This window comes from Eleutherodactylus coqui, chromosome 2, assembly GCF_035609145.1.
Source record: "Eleutherodactylus coqui strain aEleCoq1 chromosome 2, aEleCoq1.hap1, whole genome shotgun sequence".
In the NCBI taxonomy this organism is placed as follows: domain Eukaryota; kingdom Metazoa; phylum Chordata; class Amphibia; order Anura; family Eleutherodactylidae; genus Eleutherodactylus; species Eleutherodactylus coqui.
Window position 1 is genome coordinate 98,289,620 of NC_089838.1, and position 27,982 is coordinate 98,317,601.

General features: G+C 40.4%; 1 protein-coding gene across 2 annotated transcripts in view; it reads left to right on the forward strand.

The window, feature by feature from the left end:
• Nucleotides 1-27,982, forward strand: part of SH3RF2 (SH3 domain containing ring finger 2) — a 108,971-nt gene that overhangs the window by 55,434 nt on the left and 25,555 nt on the right. For both annotated transcript variants that reach the window (XM_066591251.1, XM_066591252.1), the window contains exons 3-7: nt 98-367; nt 8,298-8,393; nt 10,039-10,356; nt 26,403-26,497; nt 27,614-27,784. In XM_066591251.1, the coding sequence (XP_066447348.1) occupies nt 98-367; nt 8,298-8,393; nt 10,039-10,356; nt 26,403-26,497; nt 27,614-27,784 (950 nt within the window). The remainder of the gene's footprint in view (nt 1-97; nt 368-8,297; nt 8,394-10,038; nt 10,357-26,402; nt 26,498-27,613; nt 27,785-27,982) is intronic.

The following is a 27,982-nucleotide window of genomic DNA, read 5'->3' on the forward strand; positions in this document are numbered from 1 at the left end:
CAAACCAGACTTTGTGTATAGTGTTTAACTAATACTATATTACCAAACGTTGAAGGCTCCTTGTATAACCTGATTTTTTTTTCTTCCTTTTTTATAGGTACCATGTGCTAAAGCAGTGTCAAGGTACAGAGGGCAAACCCCTAACGACCTTTCCTTCAGTAAAGGAGACATTATCATTTTGCATCAACAGCTGGATGACCATTGGTATCACGGAGAAGTTAATGGAGGAAGTGGTATCTTTCCAGCAAGATCGGTGAAAATTCTGCGAGAAATAGACCAGCCTCCAGCTCTCTGCAAAGCCTTGTACAACTTTGAATTGAAGGGCAATGGCAAAGGAGAAAAGAAGAATTGTTTGAAATTTTCAAAGGTACATTATGGAAGGAGCACATATCAGCATAAGACTGTTAGTGAGGAGCAAACTTTTGAAAACTTGGGTTAGCTGGTTTGATGAAGTTTTGCAAAAAGTTCAGTTCGGTGAGAATTAATTTGAACTGAATTGGTAGTTCACCAAATCTCCTAAGACTGTTATATAGCAATGTCTTAGAGCCATTAAAGCCCAATATAACATTCTGAGAGTGTTATACAGGGCTTTTATGGCTCTTAGTGTTATACACCAGTGTTCATCACTAGTGTTGAGCGAACCAAACCAGAGGAACCTTGTTTCGGGTGGAACTTTGCTAAAAGCTCAGCTTGGGTTCACGCTGAACCAGATTTTTAGCAAACTTTGACCCAAAACATGGTTCTGCTAGTTCAGTTTACTCAACACTAAAGTCCGTATAGTGTACTGTGATAATCGTACAGTTGTACAATATGTGATCACATGTAGCATAAATTTAGCTGTACTATAAGCATAGGCTTAAGGAACTACACTGTCTACCTCCTTGGTTAGGTAAGGCCTTGTTCACGTTGGCATTAGCACCCCGTTATAACTATTAGAGAGGCAGGCCAATGAAAATAGTGGTGATGCTTAATTTGTCATATACTGGAAACCAACAGCACCCAATGGATCTTGATAACTGTAATGCAGTTCAGCGAGTTACGGAAACAGCTTAGCTTGCTGTGCTTCTATGGGAGTTACAGCAATAGCATAGAGAAGCCTGCTCCACATTTTAAATATAGTCTAAAAGGGAGATTTATCAAGCTCATAAATGTGTAAAATAGTCACAAAATTTGGCCAAGGCCCACTTGCACACAAATGCTGTGATTTTTTTTTTCTATTCATGCCAGCCCACACAACTTTTTCAAAAAAGAGGGCATGGCTTGTTGGAAGGGGGCATAGTTGCCCTGACCTGACACATTTATGTATACTTTACACCAAAAATGGAACAATGGGGGAGGTAAGTATAACCGCTTATAGGGCTAAAAGTAGGTGACAGATTCCCTTTAAAGATGTTGTCCAGCTTTGAAATATTGATAGGTCATCAATAGTTGATTTATGGGGGACTGCCATTTGGGATCCCCACCAATCAGTTATTAACAGAGGTACTATCACAGTCACACTTCACTGTAGCCTGCGTTGGTATTATATTCAATGTTCCCATAGAATTCAAGGCTATCAATATGTCATCAAAAGCTTAAGGCTGAACAACCCCTTTAAACTCTTCATGCCCCAGTTATGTCCTGGTTGCACAGGGTTTTTTATGGAGCAGCAGATCTTGTTCTATTTATGGCGGTTGCTGGATATCTTTGACAGCTGATATCCGCCTGCAACAGCCTGCGGCAGGTCTTAATAGGCTGACAGTAAAAGTATAATATATTGCAATACAAAACCATTGCAGTATATTGTATAAGTGATCAGATGATCACAAGATCTATTTCCCTATGGGGACTAGAAAAAAATGGAGAACCACTTTATAATATATATATATATATATATATATATATATATATATATATATATATATATATATATATATATAAGGTTTTCAGATAAAGAAATCAAAACAATTAATAAATTAAACCGAATTTATATCACTGCATTTGCAGAACTCCAAGCATCACACATGGTATACGCCATTATTAGGAAAAGCAACACCAGAATTCAGTTTTTTTCCAGCCTGCCAGTCAAAGGCAATTGAATAAAAAGTGTCAAATATTATGTACCCTAAAATGGTCTAAAAAAAAAACTACAGCTCACCAAGCAAAGAACAAAGTTCAATTGGCGGAAAAAAAAAATATATAAATCAATAATTATCAAAATTATTGATTTTTCTTTAAGTTTTATACTAAAGTAGTAATACTAATATATAATAAAACCGTAAATTTTGCAATTGCCGTAATCGCACCGACCCACAGAAATAAATAACATGTAATTTGGACTGCCCAATGAACACCATACAAACATGACACCCCAAAAATGTTTTTTTTTATGAATTCCCCTCACTCAGAAATGTTTTCAAGTTTTTTTTTTAATATAATATTCTATACATTAAATGATATCACTAAAAAATACAACTCATCCTCCAATAATATAGAAGCTCAGTCAATGGTAAAAATAAAAAGGTTAATAAAGTAGTTTTTTGAAAACGCATGTGAAAAAACAAGAATGCAAAACACAAAAAAATGGCTGGTCATTAAGGGGTTAATCTATTACATGAAATGTCGTTATGCTATGCAGAATATGAAAACATTAGAGCTATTTCAGATTTTCCAAAACTCAATATAATGATGTTGTGAGTAAGACAAGTACAGAATTACCCCCCACCCACCAACTCTGTACTTGTGCTAATTAGTTATGGAATGGAGAGCCTGCGAGGAGTTTTACCGAGATTTACAAGATTGGCTCGCTGATACATAAATGATGATGAATTCTATCTGTGTTTGAATCCCAATCCGTCACCTTGTGCTTCTCATTTACTGTCTTATACTGTATTTTGATTAGGGAACATCTTGGTGCTGGTTCAGCAAGGACTGGTAGGGAATACGTGCCGCCACAGAAATATTACTTCTTCCCATTCATTACAAGTCTTGTTATTCATAGCTACAAATACATTAGACTTCCTTATTTTCCAATAGATGAGTTACTGATTTTTTTTTACAATGGACATAATCATAAAACTAAAATATTTAAGCTAGGTGGCATTAAATTCCATATGGAACGAGAGCATCTATGTATCCGATTCCTCGCTGAATTCTCATGGTAACGTACGTATTTTGTCAAGTTGTGGATCAATAAAATTCACTCACCTGCTGACCTCGGGTTTACTTATTTCACCATTTCCGACAGCAAAGCCATACAGTGAACTTTGTGTACTTGTTAAACTTATGATTCCTGTACAACAGATCAAAAATGGTGGCCGTAGGTCATGAAATGTGTCCAACGGTCATGATGAACTAAGATAGCACTTGTGTGTTAAACATTATTTCCATATCCAACATGTTCACAAAATAGGGAGATGTATCAAGAGAATATCTAGGAGTACAAAGAAACATTCCCTGCTCAGTCGGCAGGCAGACTGCATATCTATATTACATATTATGCATATTGCATATTACATTTCTGTAAATGTGTATTTTATCTTCAAAACTGCGCTGAGTGGGCGAGCTTTTCCTAGTGTGGATACAAAGATGTTGTCAGAATACAAAGATGATCAAAGTCTCATGGCTTTTGTTTTTTGCCCTAGAAAGATCTGAAGGACTAATTTTTGTGGAGCCTATTAGACGCGGAGAGCCAAGGAACAAGTGTGTGCTTTATATTCTATATATAGATGCTCCATACGGTTTGTTCTGTCTGATACATCTTATCAGTGGATTCCAACAGGCTCTTGTCCAGTGATAAAAGGGGGCAGAACTTTTCAGTGCTCTATTGAAAACTTGATGACCTGAAATGTCATTCAGATATGATAAGTTATGCGATGCCAGAATATCCTAGGAAAAAGTTGGGCATAGGTATTTGTTAAATATCTTAGCCTATTCATTTGGTCTGTGCCTTCAAAAACATGGCAGATGCTCGGCCAGAAAATGAAGTGACAGAAAGCCAGTTCTATAATTGATGATTTAGACACAATGATTTTTGTTTTAAAAAAAAAAAAAATTGCTCAAAACCATCTTTTGAGCGATAATCATTGTGTCTAACTGCACTGACATTGTGCATTTTTCGTTAGGGAATCACTGATTGTTGTCTTTCAGCATGCTGAAAAAGAATGATCAGCCTTATCAGGAATTCACAGCAGGATACAGCTGATACTATTGTTTCATCTGTATCCCACTCTGTGAACACAACCGGGGTATGAAGAACACAGGGGTCCAGCTGTGTTCTGCATTCTCCGCTCAGAGCACTCGGCTGTATAACAGCCAGGGGCTCCGAGCAGAGAACAGCTAGATGCAGAAGACTAGCGTCCCCGCTTGTCTTCAGCATCCCCTGCTCGGAGCGCAAAGTGATGGCTCAACATTTGAGCCATCACCTTGTGCTTAAAAGGCACACAACGATTATCGCTTAAAAGTCGATCAAAAGATTTTTTGAGCGATAATCGTTGGGTCTAACTGCGCTGACATTGTGCAGTTTTTGTTAGGGAATCGCTGATCGTTCTCTTTCAGCATGCTGAAAGGCAATGATGAGCCTTATCAGGAATTCACAGCAGGATACAGCTGATACTATTGTTTCAGCTGTATCCCACTCCCTGAAGACAGACGGGATATAAAGAACACAGCTGTCCAGGCCCCACTTGTCTTCTTCATCCCCCGCTCGGAGCGCTCGGCTGTATAATGGCCAGGCGCTCTGAGCAGAGAACAGCTGGATGCAGTAGACAAGTAGCCCCGCTTGGAGCGGAAAGTGATCGCTCAACATTTGAGCGATCACCTTGTGCTTAAAAGGCACACAACGATTATTGCTTAAAAGTCGCTCAAAAGATTTGAATGGGAATGACTGAATGATCGGCATTTAGACCAAACGATTAGCAAACGAGCCAACAATAATTTTTACGTTTACAAAAGAGGAACAAAAACAATGAACGAATAAATTATGGTTCATCATTCAATAATTGGTCATGTTTTTACTGAAGGATTATTGTTCAAGTTCGAACTATCCAGTAATTTTTTTTAACGCTAATCGTTCCGTGTAAAAGCGCATTTAGCTAAAAGGCCAATGTTCACATAAACGATCAGTCATAGCAATAAAACCAGTGACAGGTGAAGTGAACAACATACATTATCTTGGTATATAGCGCTTGTTAAAGGTATTTTCCGGATGCAAAATGGAAATTCTGAAAATGCTGAAATCTAGTAGCTACAGCTCAGTAGCTGCAACCTGTTTCTTTTATCTGCTGCTCTGGAGCCTCGTCTTCTTTGTGTGAAGCCACAATTGTGCTATTGTTTTTACATGCATCACTTTCACAGTAAACACAGCAGCAGACTGCTACCTACAACTCCCAGCATGCATAGAGCTTGTCTGCTGGCCAGTACTGTAGCTCTGCCCACAGCTCACAGGTCTTACAACTTACTAGCACCAACCTCCCTCTCACTCAGTGCCAGTGCAAACCTGCTAAAATAGACAGACAGGAGTTTCCAGCTCTCTGAGCTGCACATGAGCAATACAGCGCAGTACTTCCACTCCTGTCCTCCCATCATGCACTGCTCACAGGAAATTGAAGGTGGAGGGAGGAAGTAGAAAATGCAGTGGGGATGTTCTTCAGATGGAGGGTCACATAGACATAGATAGAAAATTAGGAAAGCAGCAAGACCAGGTACAGTGAGCCTATTACAAAATGAGTTATTGTGATGCTGTAAATTAAATTTTAAAATCTTATTCTGTCACTGGAATCCCCCTTTAAACCCTTAAGGATGCGACCCTTTTTTTTTCATTTTCTCCTCACTTTCAAAAAATTAAAAATATTTTTTTATTGACATAGCTGTTTGAGGTTTTTTTTGTTTGTTTTTTTGCAGGATGAGTTGTATTTCTCAATAGTGCTGTTTAAGGTACCATATAATGTACTGAAAAGCTTTCAAAGTGGAGTAAAAAGGAAAAAAATGCCATTCCACAGTCATTTATTACATTTTCTCCTGGAAGCCAAGTGACCAAAAAAAAAATCACAATTCTGACGTTGTGCTTTTTTTTCTGTCAAAGTTCACCGTATGGGATAAATAAAGTGTTACTTTGATATATCGGACTTTTATAGATGTGTCGATACTAAATATGCTTTTTTATGTTTATTCTTTTAATTGTTATTGTGGAAAATGTTTTTTTTACTTCTACTTCCTTTTTTCCCAATAATTAATAAAACTTTTTTTTTTACTGATTTTACACAGTTTTTTAGTCCCATAGGGACATTTAATAACTTATACAGTATTATAGTATCACCAAAGCAGGAGGAACTTAGACTAAATAAATTCACTGATTACCCTAAAATATAACTCGTTAGTGTCTCCTTCAAAGACTCTGTAAGCTCAAAGTTAATTTGAAATGGTAATTAAACCCCAGATAATGGATAGAATTCTCAAATAATATTACTCAAAATTACTACTCAATGCGTTTCTCTAGCCTTGAATATAGGTCATCAGGAGCAAGATGTATTTATTCAAGATGGACAAGAAACTCGAAGTAATTACTGAGAAATAAGACAAAATAGAAGAGCATCAGCATAAACCCAACTAAATAAACTGTCAATCACTAGGTACTGAAAAGCCGATGCCTGTAATGGCTATTTCTAACCCTTACTTCTAGTAGAGCTCAAATGATATATTAGAGAGGCAAGCTGCCCTTGATCTATAATGCAACTATAGTGCTCTCTTTAAAGCACCTTCCCCCTTACAATGAGAGACATGGGTTCTAAACTGACTAACTAGAATAAAAGAAGCAAGATATATCACTAAACTGACTGTATATGATCAGAGATGCAGGATGCACAAGATAAAATAAAAACAGATGAAAAACATCAGCCCTGATGGTGGACTGATGGCGTCTAGGTTGAGCCTATGATAAGGAGGTGCATACCCTTAGAAGATGCCCCCAAATCACGGGGCATGGCTATGGTGGCCAATAGCCTCCAACGACGTGTTGTAAGAGGTGGACCAATGGGACAACATCGTAAGGCTGTCAGCTGCCCCCAACGCATGCGACATTAGCCACAGGCACTTCTAGGGACTTTCAGAGGGTCCTTGGCTGCCATGGTACCTGAATGGCATGCTGCCATCTCATCACGGTGAGCGGTGGGGGCTGTCTGGGAATCCTGAGCAATAGTTGGATTATTTAGAGGGTTAACAGCTTCGATTAGCATCAGTGACCATTATGTCTGTTGCAGACAGATATCAGCTTTGACAAGGGCCAGATTTTGATGGCTAGGAGACTGGTTCAGAGCATTTCAAAAATGGCTGGTCTTTTAGGTTGTTTCCAGTATGCAGTAGTTAGTACCTTTCACAAGTGGTGCAAGGAAAGACAACTGATGAATCAGGAAAAGTGTCATCAGCACCTACGGCTCACTGATGCGCAAGGGAGTGAAGGCTAGCCTGTCTGGTCTGATCCCACAAAAGAGCAATTGTAGAGGAAATTGCTGAAAAAGTTAATGCTGGCTATGATAGAAAGGTGTCAGAACACCCAGTGCATTGCAGCTTGCTGCACATGGGGCTGCACATCCGCAGACTGGTCAGAGTGCCTATGCTGACCCCTGTCTACTGTCAAAAGTGTCTACAATGGACAAGTGAGCATCAGAACTGGACTATTGAGTATGTTACTGCTCATTGGCATAAATGTCTCCAACACGGCTTTTAGAAAAACTATGTGCATATTAATAGTGGTTCTAATAACCTCTATGAAGCCTCAAATGTGAAGAATGATCTAAATCAAAAAAGTTGATCTAGAACAGTGTTTCTCAACTCCAGTCCACAGGGACCACCAACAGGTCATGTTTTCAGGATATCCTATAGTAAGAACCCCTATGGCAAGGTCTGAGGCACTGACAATAATTACATCACCTGTGCAATACTGAGGAACCCTGAAAACATGACCTGTTGGGGGTCCCTGAGGACTGGAGTTGAGAAACACTGATCTAGATGAACTTGAGAAAAAAACTCTGCATGCGTGTTTTACCATCAGTCTATCATTAACAGGATTTCTTTAGTGTCTTTAGCCTTTTTCATTATGACATTGTATTTTAGTCTCATATAACTTAGCATTTCCTACTTGAAGTTGAACAGATAAAATTATATCATTTTTCTTGCTTATCAAAATTCAATTGTCAGTCTAGGTTCTTCATGATATGTTTACATTGTGATGCTCATTTGAAAGGGTTTATGTCTTATCTATGCATTTACTTGATAAAATGTATTCCAATTTCTCATCAACAGTTACAAATCTCTTATTACAGGATGATATAATCAGCGTAATCCGAAGAGTAGATGACAACTGGGCCGAAGGCAAGTTGGGTGATCAAGTGGGAATCTTTCCCCTTCTCTTCGTAGAGGTATGCAACATAAACACGTGAAGTATCTTTGAGAGTAACTAATTGCCATAGAGTGGAGATATGGGATCCAATTTAATCCTCTCTACTCATATAGACTAACCGCAATTTTAATAGTTTGTAGGTACCAATTCACAGGATTGAGTATACCGTAGAGAGAATTTAAAGTGAGGGTCCCTGAGAAAAGTATACAAAATAGCTCCCCCCCCCCCAGAAGTGAATCAAAGATGGTAAAATGGCTCTGTAGTGCCACCCACCTATTGGAAGGTAGCATTCCTGCAAGTCAATGACTGACCTTCTAAAACGCCTTGTAGCAATAGTTCGGAATATGTCAAAGGCAGAGTCTTCTCCAAATGAAATGATAGCCCTGTACAAACAGCTGTTTTGAGGTTTTTGCTCCTCATCAGTGTACAGTAGGTTGCTGGTTGATGTAGGTCTAGAAGGGTGTAGTTTTTCCTTGGGTATGGGGAGACAAGCATTAATGAAGACAAGCATTATGTTTCTTCACACCGTCTAGGTGCTTTCCCAAAGGAGAACTATCCCTTCCCAGAAATAAGTAGCTGACTACCACGGCATATCTTGTTTGGTTGATAACCCGTCATGTTTCAAGACTCTTTAATTGGTTTGCATACTATCAATGAAGGAACCGAAGAGAATAGTTTCTTGCTTCAACAAAAGAGCAATTTTGCAGAATAAATATAATCACATCACATAAAACTACATTCCACTGAAACTAAGTTATGCAATTTAAAAGAGTGCGCAAGAAATTCTTGAAGGATAAGAGCTTATTTTCAGGGGCGAGATCATCGCACGAGTTCTGTACGCTTCCTTGATGTATTAACCTATTGTTTCTAATTGGTTAATATACACTGGCGTTTCTCCTCTTGCAGCAATGCTGTGGGATGGAATAACTGCAACATGTCCTATTTTTCTTCATATCACAGAAAATTCGCTAGTTATTTGCTATGGACTATTTAAAAATTGCATTGCACTTGTATGCACATGTGAGTTTCATGCAGGTACAATGCAATTTCTTATCTTTTTTCGTATCGAAACATGCGATTTTGACATACAAAAACGGATCACTCTTGCTTAGAAATTGCAGATTTAAGAATGTCATATCGATGCAAGTTTCTCGGACCGATATAGCACTTGCCCATGTAAATACGGCCTAAAGCCTCCTGCACATGGGCGGATTTTCATTGCGAAATCCGGAGCAGGATTCCACCTCCGGAATCTGCAGCAAATCCAGCCCATAGCATGCTATGAAAACACGCAATTTCCTGACCATGAGCGGAAATCGATTGCATGAAGTCAATGGAAGCTGTCCGTCCCACAGCCATTCTGCAATCATCATTGCAGAATGGTCGCGGCAGCCGCATCATCGCCTAGTGACGGCGCAGTGTCCCATGTACTGGGGCTGTCCAGCACATCAGCATCAAAGGATAAGAGGTATGCAGTAGTCACCGTCCGGGCACCGGGTCGAACTCAGCTGTGGGAATCCTGCATGCGAGGTCTGACTCGGCCGTGTGCAGGCCGCCTCAATGTAACTCATAAACCTAGAAATTGATTTATTATATTTTTCTTGCTGTTTAGACTTTTCTGTTTATCAAAGAACAACTTACCAATGACATATTTTTGCTTGCAGCTAAACAACACAGCCAAACAATTGCTGGAGTCAAACAAGAATAAAAGAAAAGATATGAAGAATTTGCCTTTTACTTCTACACTGAGAAAGTCCCCCTCAGTTAAGTCTTCTGAACCAGAAACAATGCGAAGAACACCAGACGGAAGACGAAAGACCCCAAGGCAGTTCCTGATTACCAATGCTCTAAATACATTAAACAAAATTGTGCGTTCTCCATCGGGTAGACAGACTCCGGAGATTAGCAGCCCCATACTGATTAGTTCAAGTAACACAGCCATAATTGAGAAGGCCAGATATTTACCTAGCTCAGCAAATCAGGTAATTAAGAAAGTTTTATTTGTGTTTTTATATAGTTAAAACATTTTTTAAATGATCCTTTATTTATGATTTTTTATGATTATGAACTTCAAACCTCGTATCTTCTGAAATGCTTTTCCTTTAGATTAAAGCTAAGTCTATATAGGGACTTTGGCTACAAGAGAGGTTGAACGATCATTAAAGGGGTTCTGTCATTAGAAAAAAAAAATCAATACTTACCTATTCCTCCCCAGACAGTCTTCTTACCACATCTTCTACTCACCAATCTTCTCCTGGCTCCTCCAGTCCCCCGGGTCACATCACCTCTAGCCGATCTTCTTCCTGTTTTGGAGTGTTCATTAGCTGCAGCTCATGCTACGTCACTAGTGACCTGTACACTACCCTGCAGGAAGCAGAATGCTTGCAATGGATGCTTCGTCACAGGAAGAAGAGGATCTGGTCGGCTGGAGGTGCCATGACCCGGGGGGGACTGGAGGAGCCAGGAGAAGATTGGCGAGGTGAAGATCTGGTAAGAAGACTGCTTGGGGAGGAATAGGTAAGTATAGAATTTTTTTGGTAATGACAGAACCCCTTTCGGTAAACCTGCAACCTTGCACTGCCATTGAAGACAATTGAATCGTATTGTGACATTCAACATTCAGGTCACAAACCTCACCCCAGCCTGTGACTCACACTACGACTCCATTGGCTTGAGTCACATTGTGTCGTCACAGGGCTACACAGTAAGCTTTGGTTGCATGATCCCTGTCACGGCCAAAGTAGCCATAGTTTAAGTTCTCCAAAACCTTGTTGCTCCTAGGAAGTAATATATTATGGACTTTTAGGTATTGAATAGACCAAAAAAGATCCAAAACTATCAGTAAAGTGTATAATTCAGAGATTTTGAACACACTAGCTTGCAAACAAACATTTTCCTATGCCAACATTATATAGGTTAATCGCCTGGATAGGACTTAATAGGACATTCATGATGGCAGTGCTTGGATGCATCAGATGGATAAACCTTTTAAAGTCTAAAGCGTATGCTTTTATGTGTGTTTTTACAGTCACATAGGGTTAATGAGCCTTTTAGCCTATTTTTTTATTAGTTGAGCCTGTATTCATACTCTCACTGCCAGTGGCCCATTCAAATAGGCTTACGTTCCTGCTGTCCTAGTTTAGATCTGAAAGCCAGAGGTGTAACCTGATATTAAAAGTCTATTTGTTTCTTAGGCTTACTCATCTTGAGATTTTTTTTTCTATTAGGGTGTAGAATATCACATGCCTATAACACCCATACCTTTTTTGGTTTTGCCACATGTAAGTTCTCCTATGTATATAAAAAGGCACGGCGAGACTGAATACTTATAGTATTTCCCATGAATGACAGATTTGTTGGTGAGCATGTACGGTATGTAATTATGGCAGGTTTTTATTATGGGTGTTCCAACGATAATGTAGACAGATGTTTTCAAGAGGAAGAGCAATAAAGCCGAAGTTTAAATGACTGTATGTAGGGCTGCTGTAGGGTTACATCAGTTGGTATTGGCCATACGCTCCTACCACATACGACAAATGCATCCATAGGCTTTATTTGACTGAGCTTCTAGCAGATGTCCAAATAGTAAGAATGCTTGAAAAATCCTCAAAATAAATAGACATTCTCTGAATTTAGAATTGACATGCCGTGGATTCGGCGCAGAATTTTTTTAGCTCCATGTGGATGGGGTTTTTTAAACCTCATCCACTTGGCTTGTACCATACATGTTGCTGATCTTCTGCAGCAAATTCTGCTGCATTTACGTCCCATGTAAATGCAGTTTCAGAGCGCTATTACACGGTAGTGTTTCTCAGCTGGAAATGCAGCTAGAGGAACGCTGATCGCAACCAGCACTTGGACTTATCATAATGATTGATGTGACAAGTGCAGGTGCCAGCCACAATCATCGTAGCTCCGCCTATGTTTGCCAGGGAAGAAACACTTGTGTAATAGCACGCTTAGTGTTTCAGAGAAGCGATCAACCTTATGTTTTGCATGCACTACTAATTACAGTATTTAGATTCTAAATCTGTCAACCCCCATGGCATTTAATTATATGTATTCTATGGGTGACCGAAGTTCTATGTCATCAGGTGTGTTAGCAACAGATTATATGTAAAGGTTTAAATGGAATGTGTAATCAGAAAATGACCTATTATCTAAATCTCATTTTTGTGTTAAACATATTTTTAAAGAATTTATGAAGATTGGTGACTCAAGGCCCATTTACACGCAACGATTATCAAAATTCGTTCAAACGATGGCATATGAGGGATAATCGTTGCGTGTAAACACTACCATTGTGCACTTTTCCGCTGAACGATGATTTTAAAGTAAGCTTAAAATCCATCATGCAGCCGAAGTGAGATAACACAGACCTCAGCGGGTGTCACGAGATTACATTGTATTCTGCTGACAGCCCTTGCAAAAGCCAAGCAGCTGTGTACAGAGCCCAGCCCACATGCTGGGTTCTGCAAACAGCTCCCGGGGGCCCTTTTACACGCAAATGAAGCTGATAAAGTGTTAATGGACATCAGTCTCCATTAACACTTTATGCAAAATGATCACCAAAACTGTCAGTCTTTCAATAGTTTGAAAGATTGTCTTTGCACATAAACAGACTTTCAATTAGAGTATGTACCATTAATAACTTCCCTCTTCTTTCTATCACTGAGCCAGTTACTTACCCACTAACACACATTCTCACCCAGACCAAGCATTCTCATTTTATATACCAACCTTTTATGTGGCACAATGTCAAACGCTTTGGAAAAGTCCAAATTCACAAAATCCAATGACTCTTTTTGGTCCATTCTAGTGCATACCTCCTCATAGAAGATGATCAGGTTGGTTTGACAGGAGCAATCTCTCAAAGACCCATGCTGATATGGAGTTATACAGCTATTTTCCTTGAGGAACTCCAGGATAGCATCTCTTAGAAACCCTTCAAACATTTTATGCACAATAAAAATAAGAATTACTGACCTGCAGTTTCCAGGTTCACTTTTCGACCCATTTTTAAATATCAGCACCACATTGGCTATGCGCCAATCCAGTGTAACAGAGCCCATCAGTACAGCGTCCTAAAATATAAGAAAAATAGCTTATCTATCTACTTTATTGCCCTAGAACCCGGGAGTGCATGCCATCAGGATCCGGAGATTTGTCTATTTTAATCTTTTTAAGATGGCTCTGCACTTCTTTCTGGGTAATGGCTCTTTTACACGTGACTACAGTGAGCTAAATGACTGCATGAGTGCTGACGTCACCACTAAGATCGTCAGCGCTCGTGCAGAGCGTTTAGGCTGACAGACTTCACCACTGAATTGCAGGCTTCTCGCTCAGTGCTTCACCTTCTAGGTAAAGCGCTGAGCAGGGAGTGTTTACACTGAATAACAAGCCGGCAATTCAGCATTGGTTTTTATGTTGACTGTAAGTCAGCAGTAAGAACTTGTGAATGAATAGTGAGCGATTTTTATTTTTTTTTGCATTCATATTGCACAATTATCACTCAAATTTGTTCACTTGAGCGAATTTTGAGCAATAATCGTCACGTGTTAGTGGCCCACAAGACTGGTGACATTTAGTGGAGAGTGTATAGTATAATTCTGCACCTCATCTGACATTTCATTTTTCTCTGTGCATACACTGGAGGAAAAACTATTCAATAGATTTGTTTTCTACTCATTACCCTCCGCAATTTTTCCTACATTATTTATTAAAGAGCCCACACTTTCAGTATTAATCTTTTTACTATTTATACAATTGAAGAATAGTTTAAGGTCAGGCCGGGCTCACACGGGCGGATTCCAATTGCGGAATCCAATGATCGGCGTCTACACAGAGGATCCACTGCAAAACGCAGCAATTCAAAAGCAAATAAATTTGCTTTTTCACTCACACTTGCAGATGCAAAATGTGCATTCTGCAAGCAGGGGAAAAATCGCAGCATGCTCTATTTTGCTGCAGAGTCCACGCGGATAGCCTCCGTTGAAGTCAATAAAGGCCGTTCGACCCGCAGCCCATACGCAATTAACATTGCATATGAGCCGCAGGTACCCACATTATCGTTAATATTGAAGAACAAAACTGTACTGTGCATGACGAATGACATGCCCCCATGGTCATCCGCAATACAGAAACCACAGCTACGCAGGGTCACCAGCTAGGCTCACACCCAGAATCCACTGCTGGCCTTCCGCATGCAGAATCCAGTTTGCCCATGTGAGCGGTGCCTTCGTTTTACTCTCCTTAGCAATATGTCTTTCTGTCTCTACCTTTGCTGCTTTTATCTGCTTTTTACATCATTTATTTTTGCCTTGTAGGTTTTTAGTGCTTCTTTGTTACTTCTTCTTGTTTTAGTAGTTTAAACACCTTTTCCTTGCTGCTTATTGCCCCTTTACATGTTTATTAAGCCACATTGCTTTTTTCCTATTCTTAAGCATTTTATTCTTGATAGGTATGAACCTCTCACAGTGTGTTTGTAAGATGTTTTGAAACATTTCACATTTATTGTCTGTACTCTTACTTCTCAGGACATTATCCCAGTCAATAAGGTTTAGGGCATTTCTCAGCTGGTCGTACTTTACCTTCCTAAAGTTTAGTATTTTCGTAGCTCCCCTATAAAACTCTCTCTTAAAAGACAAATTAAGGTTTCTTATATTATGGTCACCATTTCTCAGGTACCCCCCAACCTGCACCCCTGTTATTCTGTCAGGTCTGTTGGTTAATATTAAGTCCAAAATGGCTGTCCATCTAGTTGGCTTCTGTACAATTTGGGTAAGGTAGTTATTTTTAGTTATCCATAGAAACTTGTTACCTTTATGAGATCCACAGGTTTTGGCTTCCCAGTTTATATCTGGATAGTTAAATTACCCCATAATAATTACCTCATTGTGATTTACTGCTTCATCTATTTGCCTCAGTAACAGATTTTCAGTAGCTTCTGTTATATTTGATGGTCTATAGAAAACCCCTATGAGGATTGTATTATTGTATTTCTCTCCATGTAGCTCTATCCATTCTCTAGCCATACAGACTCTACATGTTTAATAGCGTTTTAAAAAGTTGCAGAATTTGTGTCTACATATCACTCTATATAGACACTGCAGTCTAAGGGCCATTTTACACGAAATGATTAGCATTCAGTTTGTCACTGGATCATGCGAAACTGAACGAAAGACTACTAGCGACTGATAATGCTGAGTGATAATTAATTTACTCATTGTTCATTGTTCAGTTTATGCATGCATAAAAATCAAATGATAATGATCCTGTATAAACAGGCAATTGTTCATCTATGAACGCCTGCCTGTTGACTCTGTGTTACGTTGTTCTGCTGGGATCTGTAGTACTAAGGTTTCTAGCAGCACAGCTCCTCAGGTGGTGAGTAACTGAGCTGGCCGGGTATGGTATTCCCCAGTAGCCAATCTCCTTTAGTCTGCAGCACATATAAACCCAGCTCCTGTCAGTAGTTGATGCTGGTGTTTGTACTGTTTGGATGTATCAGTTTTGTTCCCACTCAGATCTGTGTTTGCATGTAGGTCTATTGTGTCTCTCTGTTTCCCAAAGACAGTTTGGACACCTGTAGTCCTTGTCTGTAGCACATGCAGAACCCCTTTTTCCTTCCCCTGGCAGGTGCGGCCTCCAAACGTCTTATGTCTCGTCTGTGTGTCAGTTGGTGGATCCCTAACACAGTTCCCTATGTCAGCACGGTGGCTGACTGTCTATCCCCCTGGTATGTGGACACTGTTAGACTTTCTGTGAGCTCTGGGTGGAGTCCATGTGGTTTGCACTATATGTTGTAAGCCAGTGCCTGTAAGTCAGTATCCTGTTGTCTGTCCTGTACAGCTTGCTGTGTGATTTGCATTCTGTTGTCTTTGCTGTTGCAGCTTGCTGTGTGAACTGTGTCCTGTTGTCTGTGCTGTTGCAGCTTGCTGTGTGAACTGTGCCCTATTGTCTGTGCTGTTGCAGCTAGTGGTGTGAACTGTGTCCGATGCCGCTGGACTCCTGGTTAGTGTAGGGACTAGCGGTAGAGCCAGGAGCCGTGACTCTGGCTCTGTGTGTCTTCTTGTTCTGTCCACTTGTACCTGTCATGTGGCATGCTTATGTAACCTGTTCTGTTGCGTGGTTCCTAGGAGCATCTAGGGCCCAGATCCGAAGACCGTGGGGCCACCCTTTATCAGGGCAATGTCCCTGCTTAGGTAGAGCAAGGTCATTCTCCCTGTAGTTTAGGGGCAGTTGTCGAAAACCCATGTGCATCTGTCTTGGTCACGATCATGTGGGCACCATGCTTAGTTGCCCACACGATTGTAACACTCTGAATAGAAGCGGGCGGCCGGAAGAGATCTCTGGTGCGCTCTGCCTCCATTCAGTGAACGATTATCCCTCCTGTGTGAAATCACAGTAGTGATAGGGATGACTGTAGGGTGCTTAAGCTATCTTTCCTATCCTGCATTTTTTATCAGTTAATTAAAGACGACAATAAAGATACATTTTGTTGTGGTCATAGATTAGCTGATAAAAACAATCAAGAAAAGAAAGAGGAGCACACTGCTTTCACACAGAAACCATACTCACTGAATGGAGGTGGAGACTGCCGGAGATCTCACTCAGCCCCACCTTACTTCAGAACAACCAGGCAGTCCATAGATGAATGACTGCCTGTTTGCATGGGTATGATCAGACTGTTATGTCTGAATAAACTGAAGGACGGACTATAAACAAACTAATTATCCTTTGCTGTTTAGCTGTTGGGCGTGTTTACACTGAATGACTATCCTTCAGTATCCCATGATCCTGCGGTAAACTAAACAATAATTGTTCTGCGTAAAAGGGCCCTTAGACTGCAGTGATATGTAGGAGCCGCAAAAGACAAACAGTGGCACATTTGTAACCCAATTTCAAAATAATTGTCCACCCAAAATTCATGCATTTAAGTTTAAAAAAATAATTCTCGTCCTCCTCTGCTGACCCCCCAAAAAGGCACACATAACTTTGAAGCATTGTTAGGGAAGCACTCCTCAATGATACAATGCTGCCTGCCAGTCATAATAAAAATTGTGGAATTACTGTGAGCGAAAATCAACTTCAAGCGGCCATGCGAACGTCTCAAAAAATACCAGGTCGGATATTTTGCAATGGCCCCAATGTATTGTGTAACTTTTTTCCCTTAAGGAAACATTAAGGTTGCAGCAGTTCAAGCTGCTGAGCTGTGAACGCTATCACTGCTTGCTTTTTAAGAACTTCTTATAAATAAAAGTCCATTCATTGTGATTAGAGATGAGCAGGCGTACGCGTTAAGGCAAAATACTCGAGCAAGTATTGCCATTTTCGAGTACATGCCTGCTCATGCCAAAAGATTCAGGGGCCGGCGAGGGGCAGCGGTGGAGAGCGGGAAGGAACGGGGGGGGGGGGAGATCTCTCTCTCTCCCTCTCCCCCCCCCCGCTCCCCCATTCTCACTACCGCAACTCACCGCTCACCCCTGCCGTCCCAGAATCTTTTCTCACGAGCAGGCATGTACTCGAAAATGGCAATACTCGCTCGAGTATTTTGCCTTAACGAGTACGCTCGCTCATCTCTCATTGTGATCAATAAATAAAAATAAACCTAATTGCCCTGGATTGTATATATGTTTTCATATAAAGTATGGGATTGGGATTTCCATTTATTCGTAGAACTGTGGGACCTGCAGAAAATAAATTCCCATTTGCAATATATTTAGATGCTATTATAGTCTAATGATTCTTGCTTGTAATCCTTGCTGATACCTGTCTGAATGCATGCACTCGGAGAGGGGAGGGTTAAAAGCGAACCGCGCTGTCTGGTCGGTTGGCTCACTTCCTGCTTCTGCGCCCAACTAATAGGTGTTTCTAGAAACCTCAGTTACGCTGTAAGAGTTCTAATTTCACGCTGGCAGCTTCCAAGGCAGAGAGGACAGCTCATCGCGTCTATCTACCCCAAACAGCTTGGGATGAGATATAATGCAGCGCGCCATAGACAGGCCACTGCATTTACAATGAATAATGCGCATACAGTTATGACACCGATTAACCGCTTCTATATATTTGCAATGTGTTGTTAAGCAGCCATAGAGTGTAGTCTAGTGTTTATACACACACGGGAGCTTCATTTCTGATGTGGATAACCTTTATGAATCAATGTTAATCAGTAAAGATCGATTTTTGACCTTAGTTAATGGCCAGCTCACTAGAGCACTTGAGCCATTAGCGTCCAGTAATGATCATTCATTTAAATCGCCATTAACAAGCAGCACAGGCTAATGTGTTTTTTCTGGTTCTTTACCTAGACAAGGAGTTTGTCACAAAGAATAGGAAGAAACAAAATTAATTTACTGGAAAGGTATATGTAGCCTGCAAAGTGGAATAAGCTACTTTTTTTTTGTTTTGAGCCATCAATCGAGAGAATGCAGTCTATCTATACATTTTGTGGATTTAAGGAGATGCTTGAGAGTAGAAAAACATGGCTACTTTCTTATAAAACAGCGCCTAGTTTGTCCTTGAGCTGTCTCCTAATGTAGTTCATCTTTATTCAACTGCTACTCTTATAATGGCCACAAGTTTAAAATAAAACCATGCGGTATGCTTAAAGGGGTGGGACAAGGATCACAAGTTATCCCTTATCCACAGAATAGGGCATAACCTGCTGATAGGTTGGGGTCTCCGCACCGAGATCCCTGCCAATCGTGAGAACAGGAGTCCCGCGTTCCCTAGTGTGCTGCCGCTGAATGAAGTGGCAGCACACTAGCACAGCCAGCACTTCATTCAGTCTTCTCCTCACTTTCGAGGGTGCAGTAAGCCCACGGTGAGGAGGGGTAATGACAGGAAACCCCTGTTCTCAGGATCGGTGGGGGTCTAGTGCTGAGGCCCCCATGATAAACAAGTAGATAGGAAATAACTTGTGATCCTGGTACAACCACGTAATCCCCTTCCCTACATTTGAAATACATGTATATTACCTGGCATAGGGGAGAGTATAGATTAGCACGCTTCATATGAAACAGATGCTGGCAGTGTTGTACAGCTGATACCTGCCTGCAACAGCGGTTGGCATGATAGCCCCGGGGTGTAACATTGGCCGTTTTGTCTGCCATGTGTGAAGGTCTATTAGGCCCTACCAAATGCTAACACATACATAATAGATTGAAATGCAAGAGTATTGCAGGGTACTATACAATCTATCAAGCGATTTCATGTTCAAGGCTCCCTGTGGGATTCAAAATAAAAACTAAATTTGAATGAAATCTTAAACATTTAAAAAACCAAATGCTAAACTTTTGGTGTAAAAAATGTAAACAATTAAAAAAACAGAGTTGGTATCACTATGTCCATAACAATCAGAACTATTAAAATTTCACATTATTTATCTCACACGATAATTGCCATAAAAAATGCACAATGCCAGAATTACTGCAGGCGGCATCTTGTGTGAGAGAGCGAACGCCTTATCCCAATCACCACTTTAGTCAGAGATGGATAACTCCAGTTCCCAGGGCCCAGCGAAGGAAGGGTACCCCAGAGTAACTCTAGATAACAAGATGATATAGATTTTGGAAAGACTATGTGAAGGGGAACATTTCTGTATGAATACATTTTCTATAGGAGTTGGAGGAATCTGTAGTTGGTAGGTCATGGAGTTGAAGATCCGATAATGGAGGTAGAGATGTACCTGTTACCATGGAGCTCAGCTAATATCGTTGGGCTGCCAACATAGAAATGTATATTTATTCTGTCCTTGGGAAAAGGCTGGATTATTGAAAAGTACGGCCAACGTGACCCCAACCCTCCAGTCATAAGACTGACCTTTTTAAGAAGGCCATTCCTGGTGTCCAGACAATGGGCCAAGAGTAAGGAATGCAATAAAGAAGAGGGTCTATCTCTGGGGCGTAACCAAGAAAGTGTGTGAAAGTGAGTATCTCTATCACAGTTCCGATGTGCAGATGGGCTCAGCTGTAGTGGTACTGATGGGAAGGACGGCTCCGAAGAGGTCAGTAGTGCGGCAAGAGCCTCTGAGGAAGAAAGAGTTGGATCCTGGTGCTCTTGCTGAGTCCTGACCAGGGAAAGATTTCAAAACACTGCGAGCAGGGTCCTGCGAGGAGGAGCCCAGTGGAGCATCCCCAGGCCGGAAAGGAGAAGGAACATTCCACAATTCAGACTCTGGAGGAGACAGCGTGGCTAACTCCCCATTGGTGCCCCTCATGAAATTGCGGATGGAGCTAGTAGAACTGGGGTCCCCATGTCTTCCCCTTTTCATGGTTGTCCATCACTAAAGAGGATGACAGTCCCAAATATGTACTGGAGGTGGTAGTACTCAGAGGTTGGGAGCAGTAGCTAGACAGACACACCTCCTCACTTATTGATAGCAAGGCCACGCCCCCTATTATACTCTGTTATATAATAAATATGATAAAAATTTGGTATCTCCACAATTGTACTGACCCAGGAAAAAGTTAATTTCTATTTTTTTTTTTGCATAGTGAACATGATAAAACCATAACACCCACAATGATAGTGCGATTGCAGTTTTGTTCCCATTCTACTTCCCAAAAAATATTTTAAAAGTTTTGCAGTACATTTTTTTTTATGATATATCAATTGCAATCATTAAAACATACAGCCCATTTTGTAAAAAGCAAGAACTCATACGGGTACATCTTTAGAAAAGTTAAAAAAATTGGGGCTGAAAACGCAAAAGTGCAAACTATCTGCAAATGGAAAGAATTAAATAGCTACAAATTCACAGTAGGGGGAAAAATCCATTATGTATGAGGGAATCCTATCAATTTTTACTTAGCTCATTTCAGGAACCCTTCTAGCAATCCGGATTCATTGTCCTACTGCAGGTCTTGGTGGTGCACGACCCAGGGAACTGTTCCATCAGATGTTATATGTTTGGGAGTATTCTCCCTGAGAGAGTATATCCTCCGGTATACAGCTGCACAGAACCTCCGCGCAATGCTGTTTGCTTGGGAACCTTAGTAATGTAAAATACTGCAGAAGACAGAAGGCAAGACGTCTTCCAAGTAATAAATAACTTTACTAGCAAGATTTTCAATATTTATAAGATCAGCATAATCAGACCCTAAATCAGACCTGCACTTCTCACATATGTTATTAGGATAACAAGAGGGACGTAGAACACGTAATATAATAGGCTTCATGCACGAATAAGTCTTCTAGCTTTACCTGTATGCATTAGAACTTCAACTTTAAGACACAGGTTGGCATTTTAAGGTGTTTATTTTTAGCTGTGAAGAAGCGGCTTATCGCACGTATTAGTCTTCATGGTCACATAACTTATTTGTTGGTTACACTGTTACAGAAGATACAGTATCGCACTTTCCATTGCTTTGCCACAGCTTTGGTGTTATTTTTAAAATGCTCTACTCCTGTGAAGTGGTGATTTAAAATGTCTGTGATAACGTTGAAGTCTGTGCAGAGTAAACAGACATTTCCTAGTTATCAACTAGCACAGAATATGTTGCCGGAGGCTTTATACCTTATCAGTAGTACTTGGGGTCCAAGAATACAAATAAGCCTGTTGGCAAGCACGCTCTGCTACCCCTGGAAACATTCATTGTGCGGCCCACTCTGCAGCAAAATAACATTTTTTGTCACATTTTACGCATTCATATTCCTTACTTAGTTCTAGCTCTTAGTATGACTATAAATTATTTGCTACAATGCAAACAGTGTTCAGAGAGTGTAGTGTGGAGACTAAATTGACCCGTAATAATCATAAATGGCCTGTGGTAGAAGGGAAGCTAAGGGCCTAGGATACTAGACCTACTCACTTCATGGTAATAATAAAGTATTCTGGAAATGTGAGAGTAATGTAAAAGTTGCTATATATGTATTTGTTTTACTGGGGAAGTACTTTAGCAGTACTACCACACCATATGCATCTTCCAACAAATCAGGGCACTGTATCTAGAAAAGTACTGTATATACTCGAGTATAAGCCTAGTTTTTCAGCAAATTTTTTTGTGCTGAAAAAGCCCCCTTCGGCTTATACTCGAGTCAGGGAAGGCTTAAAAAGAAAAACCTCCATACTCACCTCCCAGCCGGCAACTGTCTTCCTGGCGGTGGTGCGGCAGGCTGCTTGAATTCTCTCCGCTGTCATCCCCCGCTGTCCCCTTTGCTCGGCTCTGTCATCCCCCGCCGTCAGGGCTGTGTAAGTAAGAGCTGTCATTGGATCGAGCGCCGGCCAATCACAGCCAGTGCTTGATCATTTATTAATAAATCCATTAGCTATCCCCCTCCCTCCCCCTTCTCTTCCTCCCCCCAACCTGTACGTCTTGTCTGTGAGTCACCCCAACCATGTTTAACAAGTTCACTGTTAAGCTTATTAGCAGGACTACTCGGCTTTGACCTGACATGTTGAACTAGTAGTCCCTTTTCATCTGACCGAGTTGTTTTGTATTGCTTTCATGTATTACATGTCTGTCATATATTGGAAATTATCAATAAAAACGGATGCAAAAAAAAAATCATTTACAGCCAATGCAGCTGCTTTAGAATTCTCCCTTCTCGGCTTTCAAATCCCCTGCCATCAGTGCTGTGTAAGTAAGCGCTGTGATTGGATCGAGCACCAGCTGTGATTGGCTGGTGCTCAATCCAATCACAGCACTTACTTACACAGCACTGACAGAGCCGAGCAGAGAGGACAGTGGGGAGAATTCAAGCAGCTTTCCGCACAGACACAGACGCCGGCTGGGAGGTAAGTATGGAGGTTTTTTTTTAACCTAGTATATACTCAAGTATAGCTCGGCTTATACTCGAGTTAATAAGTTTTCCCAATTTTTTGTGGGAAAACTTATTGTCTCGGCTTATACTCGGGTTGGCTAATACTCGAGTATATACTGTATTTCAAAATGTGATCGTTATCAGTAAGAGAAGCAAAGTGATCTTGAAGATATGATACCTTGTAATGGCTAACAAAAAGAGATTGGTACAACAAGATATATCTGAAGAAACAAATATATATATATATTTAAAACAATAACAGAACACGATAAGTCGACAAGTAAATACTTTAGTATTACATTAGTCCACTGATAAGGATGCGAGCTTAAAGGGGTGCTGTCAGCAAAATCCATATTTTAAATGTGCCCTGCATCCTGCTCTGCCTCGCTGTACATGCTAACCTGTGTAAAAAAAAAAAAAGTTAAAAAAACAAAGTAAACTCACCTAATTCCGTTGTATTCCTTCCCTTTCTTGTTTACTTGCGGCGTAAGGGGTCATCTCCCATCAACACCTACGCGCTGAATCTTCTATCTGTGTTCCTGTCAGCGCCGGTCTCGCAGCGCTGACATACTTGCTGGTCTCGGAGAGATGTGAGGAGAGCGATGTAGCCCCACCCATAGCAAATCAGTGTTGCGGGGCTGCATAGCATTTCCTCACATCAAGAGACCGGGAGGACTACTGTATTGTTTAAAAAAAAGAAATGGTAAAAATAGAAGAGCTCTGCTTATATGCATACTCACTTTGCCTAGTAGCGTACATTTCTATTGGCCGTTTTTTAAATGTGCCTGCCTCCACCTTCCTGGCGTGCATGCGCACTCCAGCCAGGCAATGTGCCTACGTCACTAGGGACGTATCGCACATCGACCTGACCGGGGATGCCCATTAATATGCAGGAGAGTCGACTGCAAATGTGCAAGCACGCTGGGAAGGGGGGCGCATGTGCACTCACCGTTGACTCCAGAGGTTAGACGCGGCCGGCATAGGAGTCACGCGCCGACCACTGCCCTGGGCGGCAGTACTTGCGTCCGGCAGTAGTCGAGGCAGTTGCGGAAGCTGGAACTTTGCCAGCTTCTGCACTGCTATATACAGCCTGCAGAAGGGACATCAGAAGACTAGGAGGTGTCTGGTGAACGGCCCGGTGAGGTACAGGTGAGTATAGAATTTTATTTTTTTTTGCTGACAGAACCCCTTCAATGGCCTCATGTGCAGTAAATATCCTGCTTGGGCTTTTATGCTGGAGAAACAGGACAAAAACGGAAAGCGAGGATGAGGTCTCACCGCTACACAATTAAAGAAAGACCGAATCACTTGTGGATGAGCATTTTTCTAGTCACACAACATAGAACACATGAAGGTTACTATATTAAAGGCAACTTAAAATCTCAAAGTCATAGAAGAATTTGGGAGTACAAGTTTATAACCATTTTTGACATTCTCAAGACCGGAATCAACATTGAAAGTTGTTTCATGCATCACTGGAGATTATGAGAAATCCAGAGCAGAGATAATACACAGGCCTGGTGACCTCCAATTTAGAGAACATAAACCTCCACATCCGTTATCAGTGGACTAATTAAGTGTTCACTCCTCTTTTTATCCTGTTCTGGTATTACTTTAAGTGCAAATTAATCACACCATGTCTGTGCCTTTTCATATGCATGTGTACATATATGTATGCTTCTTTGGATCTATTCCATTAAGCCTGAGGAAGAACCCTAAATAGGTTTGAAAGCTCGCTATAACATGATGTTGTGTTGTTTGCCATTAAAAGGTATCATATCTACAAGATTACTTAATTTCTGTTGCTGAGAACAATCACATTATGGTCTCTAAAATAATGTTACATGGGTCACCAGACCTCTGTACAGATTTCTCAGATAGCCCATTCTACCATAAAACTTTTTGAATTATTTACTCCTGTGTTGAGAGTATCACGAATGGTCATAAACTTGTACTCCCGAATTCTTCTGTGACTTTGAGATTTGAAGTAGTCTTTTAATGTAATAACCTACATATGTTCTATGTTTTGTCCTTGGCTACTAAAAAGCTCAACCACGGGTAACCCAGTCTTTCATTCTTTAATTGTGTGGCGATGAGATCTATCATAAATGATTTGCATTCAGGGAGACTGTGAAGCTCTGTGGGAAATAAAGTTAGACCCTAATTGTTTTTAGTGATTATACCAGAAAACTGGCATAAATATGTTGAGAAAACTGCCCATTGTTGTATTTCTTGCTGTTTGTTGTAACACCAGGATGGAGAGTAGTTGCACCCCAACCGTTAACCTTTATTTGCTATTAAATGTGAACCTGTTATTGACCCATGATTGACTTTGTTGAACCACACCCTTACAGTATGAGACAAGTAACCATGATGTTTGGGTGCAGAACTAGCCTTTGTAGTATCTTCATACTGGGCAGATACACAAAGTCACAGCTCATTGACCCATCCTCATCGACCCATCCAACAATCCTATCACATGATATGTCAAAGGCATGTGAGATGATTTTCTCGTGAAGATAACATTTGAAAAAAGGAGCACGCGTGTTAAATTCTTTGACGAAAACTTCCATTGGCAGTACTCATTTGTAGAAGCATCTATGTACTTTAATGAGGAGATGTCACTTTGACAAAATTGAGGCCCTCCCATGCACTGTATAGTCAGACAATTATTTTATTAGTTGGGATAATGTAACAAAATACCATAAGTTCATTATACCATTTTAGATGTATGCAACCATGCAAGTGCTGTAAATGCTCTGTTTTATAATCAGAGCAATGAAACCACTTCTTCCCAGAGCAGACATCTAACAACTTGAATACATAATGGAAATTTAGGTTAAAAAAATAGGCACAGAGGGAGGTTTGTTTTTATTTATGTGATCCACAGTTTGACGCCTACCTTGGTCTAGCAAAACATATATTGGCACTTAGTGGTGCTCAAGGCATGCCTACCCATGAACTGTGTTTTCATGGTTGACCATTTACAACACTCATTGCCCAGTGAATTCATTTCAAAATGCTGACAATAACATACTATTTCTCTCCCGCTACCCTCCTAGAATGTCAGCCCTCAGAGGCAGGTTCCTCTGTAATTCTGTACCACTCTGTCACTCATTAAAGAGGTTTTCCAGTTTGGATAATTAGGTGGGCCCCTTGACAATAATCTGGTGGAAGAATGTGCATTTTATTTTATATGTAGATTATACACATGCTGCACAGGGAAAATCATTTTTACTTAACTCATGCTTTATATCCTTAGGTCAATGCATTTTATTATGCTACACTTGGACCACAGGGAACAGGACCCTCACTAGTGGCATTTCCCACTTCTCATCAGAGTATTCTTGCTAATATGTAAGTAATAATCACTTTATATAATCACCTCTATTTACATTCCGCAAACATATTCCATGGCACTTTACATCGTGGGTAGAGATGAGTGAACCGAACCGGTAGAATCCAAATAAAGGTTAAATTGAACTAAAAGTTTGTTTCAGCTGAACCAAAAGTTCAGAAAAACTGCTAAAGCTAGTAGTAAACAGAGTCTAACATCTACGTGGAATTGAAAAATGCAGATGTTGTCTTTGGTCAGATTTGAACCTAGGAATCCAGCACTGCAAGGCAATGGTGCTAACCCCTGAGCCACCATACTTCTTCCTACCCTGAAGGAGGGGAGCGAGAAGAACAAAAAGAATAAACAAAAAAGAGAACATAAAAACTTGAAACAAAATTAGTCGAAACGGCTGAACCGAGCTTTTGGAAGAGAGTGCACATTTCTAATCACGGGTTTGTCCGCATTGGGGCTCATAATTTTTTTTGTTAAGTAAAAGACGAAATTGCCCATGTAGCTTGGGATGGAATTTAGTAGAGTTTTACATGTATATTATTATTCTTATATTCATTTTCTCTCATAGTTTTGGACTTTTGAGTGTTCTGGACCCTTTGGTACTTGGTCTATTTTTATTACCTTTCCCTCTCTCCCATTTTGTAACTGCCCTTTTCTCAATATAACAAAAAGTATAAGAGGAATCTTTGGGTAATTTTGAATAGAATTTATCTTTTTAGTGTCATTTACTTTATTCTTTCAAATTACAATATGTGTATAACGTCTGCTATATCAAGCATGTGAAGTAAATAGGAAGGCATAAAGCGAATATCAGTACCCTATTGCAGTTCTAGTCAACATTGACACTTATTATCTGTTATACTTTTACATTGACACAGTAGTCAGACTTGCCATGTCTTATGTTTTCCATTCAGATGTAATGCCATGTTTTCATGATATACTTATTACCATAATTTAAAGTTTCATGTCAACTCAACTCTGATCTTTAATTATCTTATATGAATATAGCACAGTTAAGGTTCAGCAAGTTGTCTTACAAGCACATTGGGATCAGTGCCATAATTTTGAAATCACATAAGTCATAGAACATTTCTCAGATTTCCCCCTTATTGCCTCTTTCACAGGTGTGTAGCTCTTTATCCATACACAGCTCATGGTCCAGATGAAATAGATCTCCAGAAGGGAGAAGGTGTCCGTGTCTTAGGGAAATTTCAAGAAGGCTGGCTTCGTGGGGTTTCACTGGTTACTGGGAAAATTGGCATCTTCCCAAGTCACTGTGTTAATCCTGTCTACAGGTTAGTATAATCAGATTGCAATTCGCTTTTAATTACTTAAAGGGCAATTCTATATCATTGGTGAGTACTTATGTCTTAAAGAGACAGATCTTCAGTATGAATTAGTACAGCACTCAGTTGTTTCCTTCAGCAACGTAGACGCTTAATAGAGTGACGACACATGTACTTGACTGTGGCTTCTTTCAAACTCATCCCGAT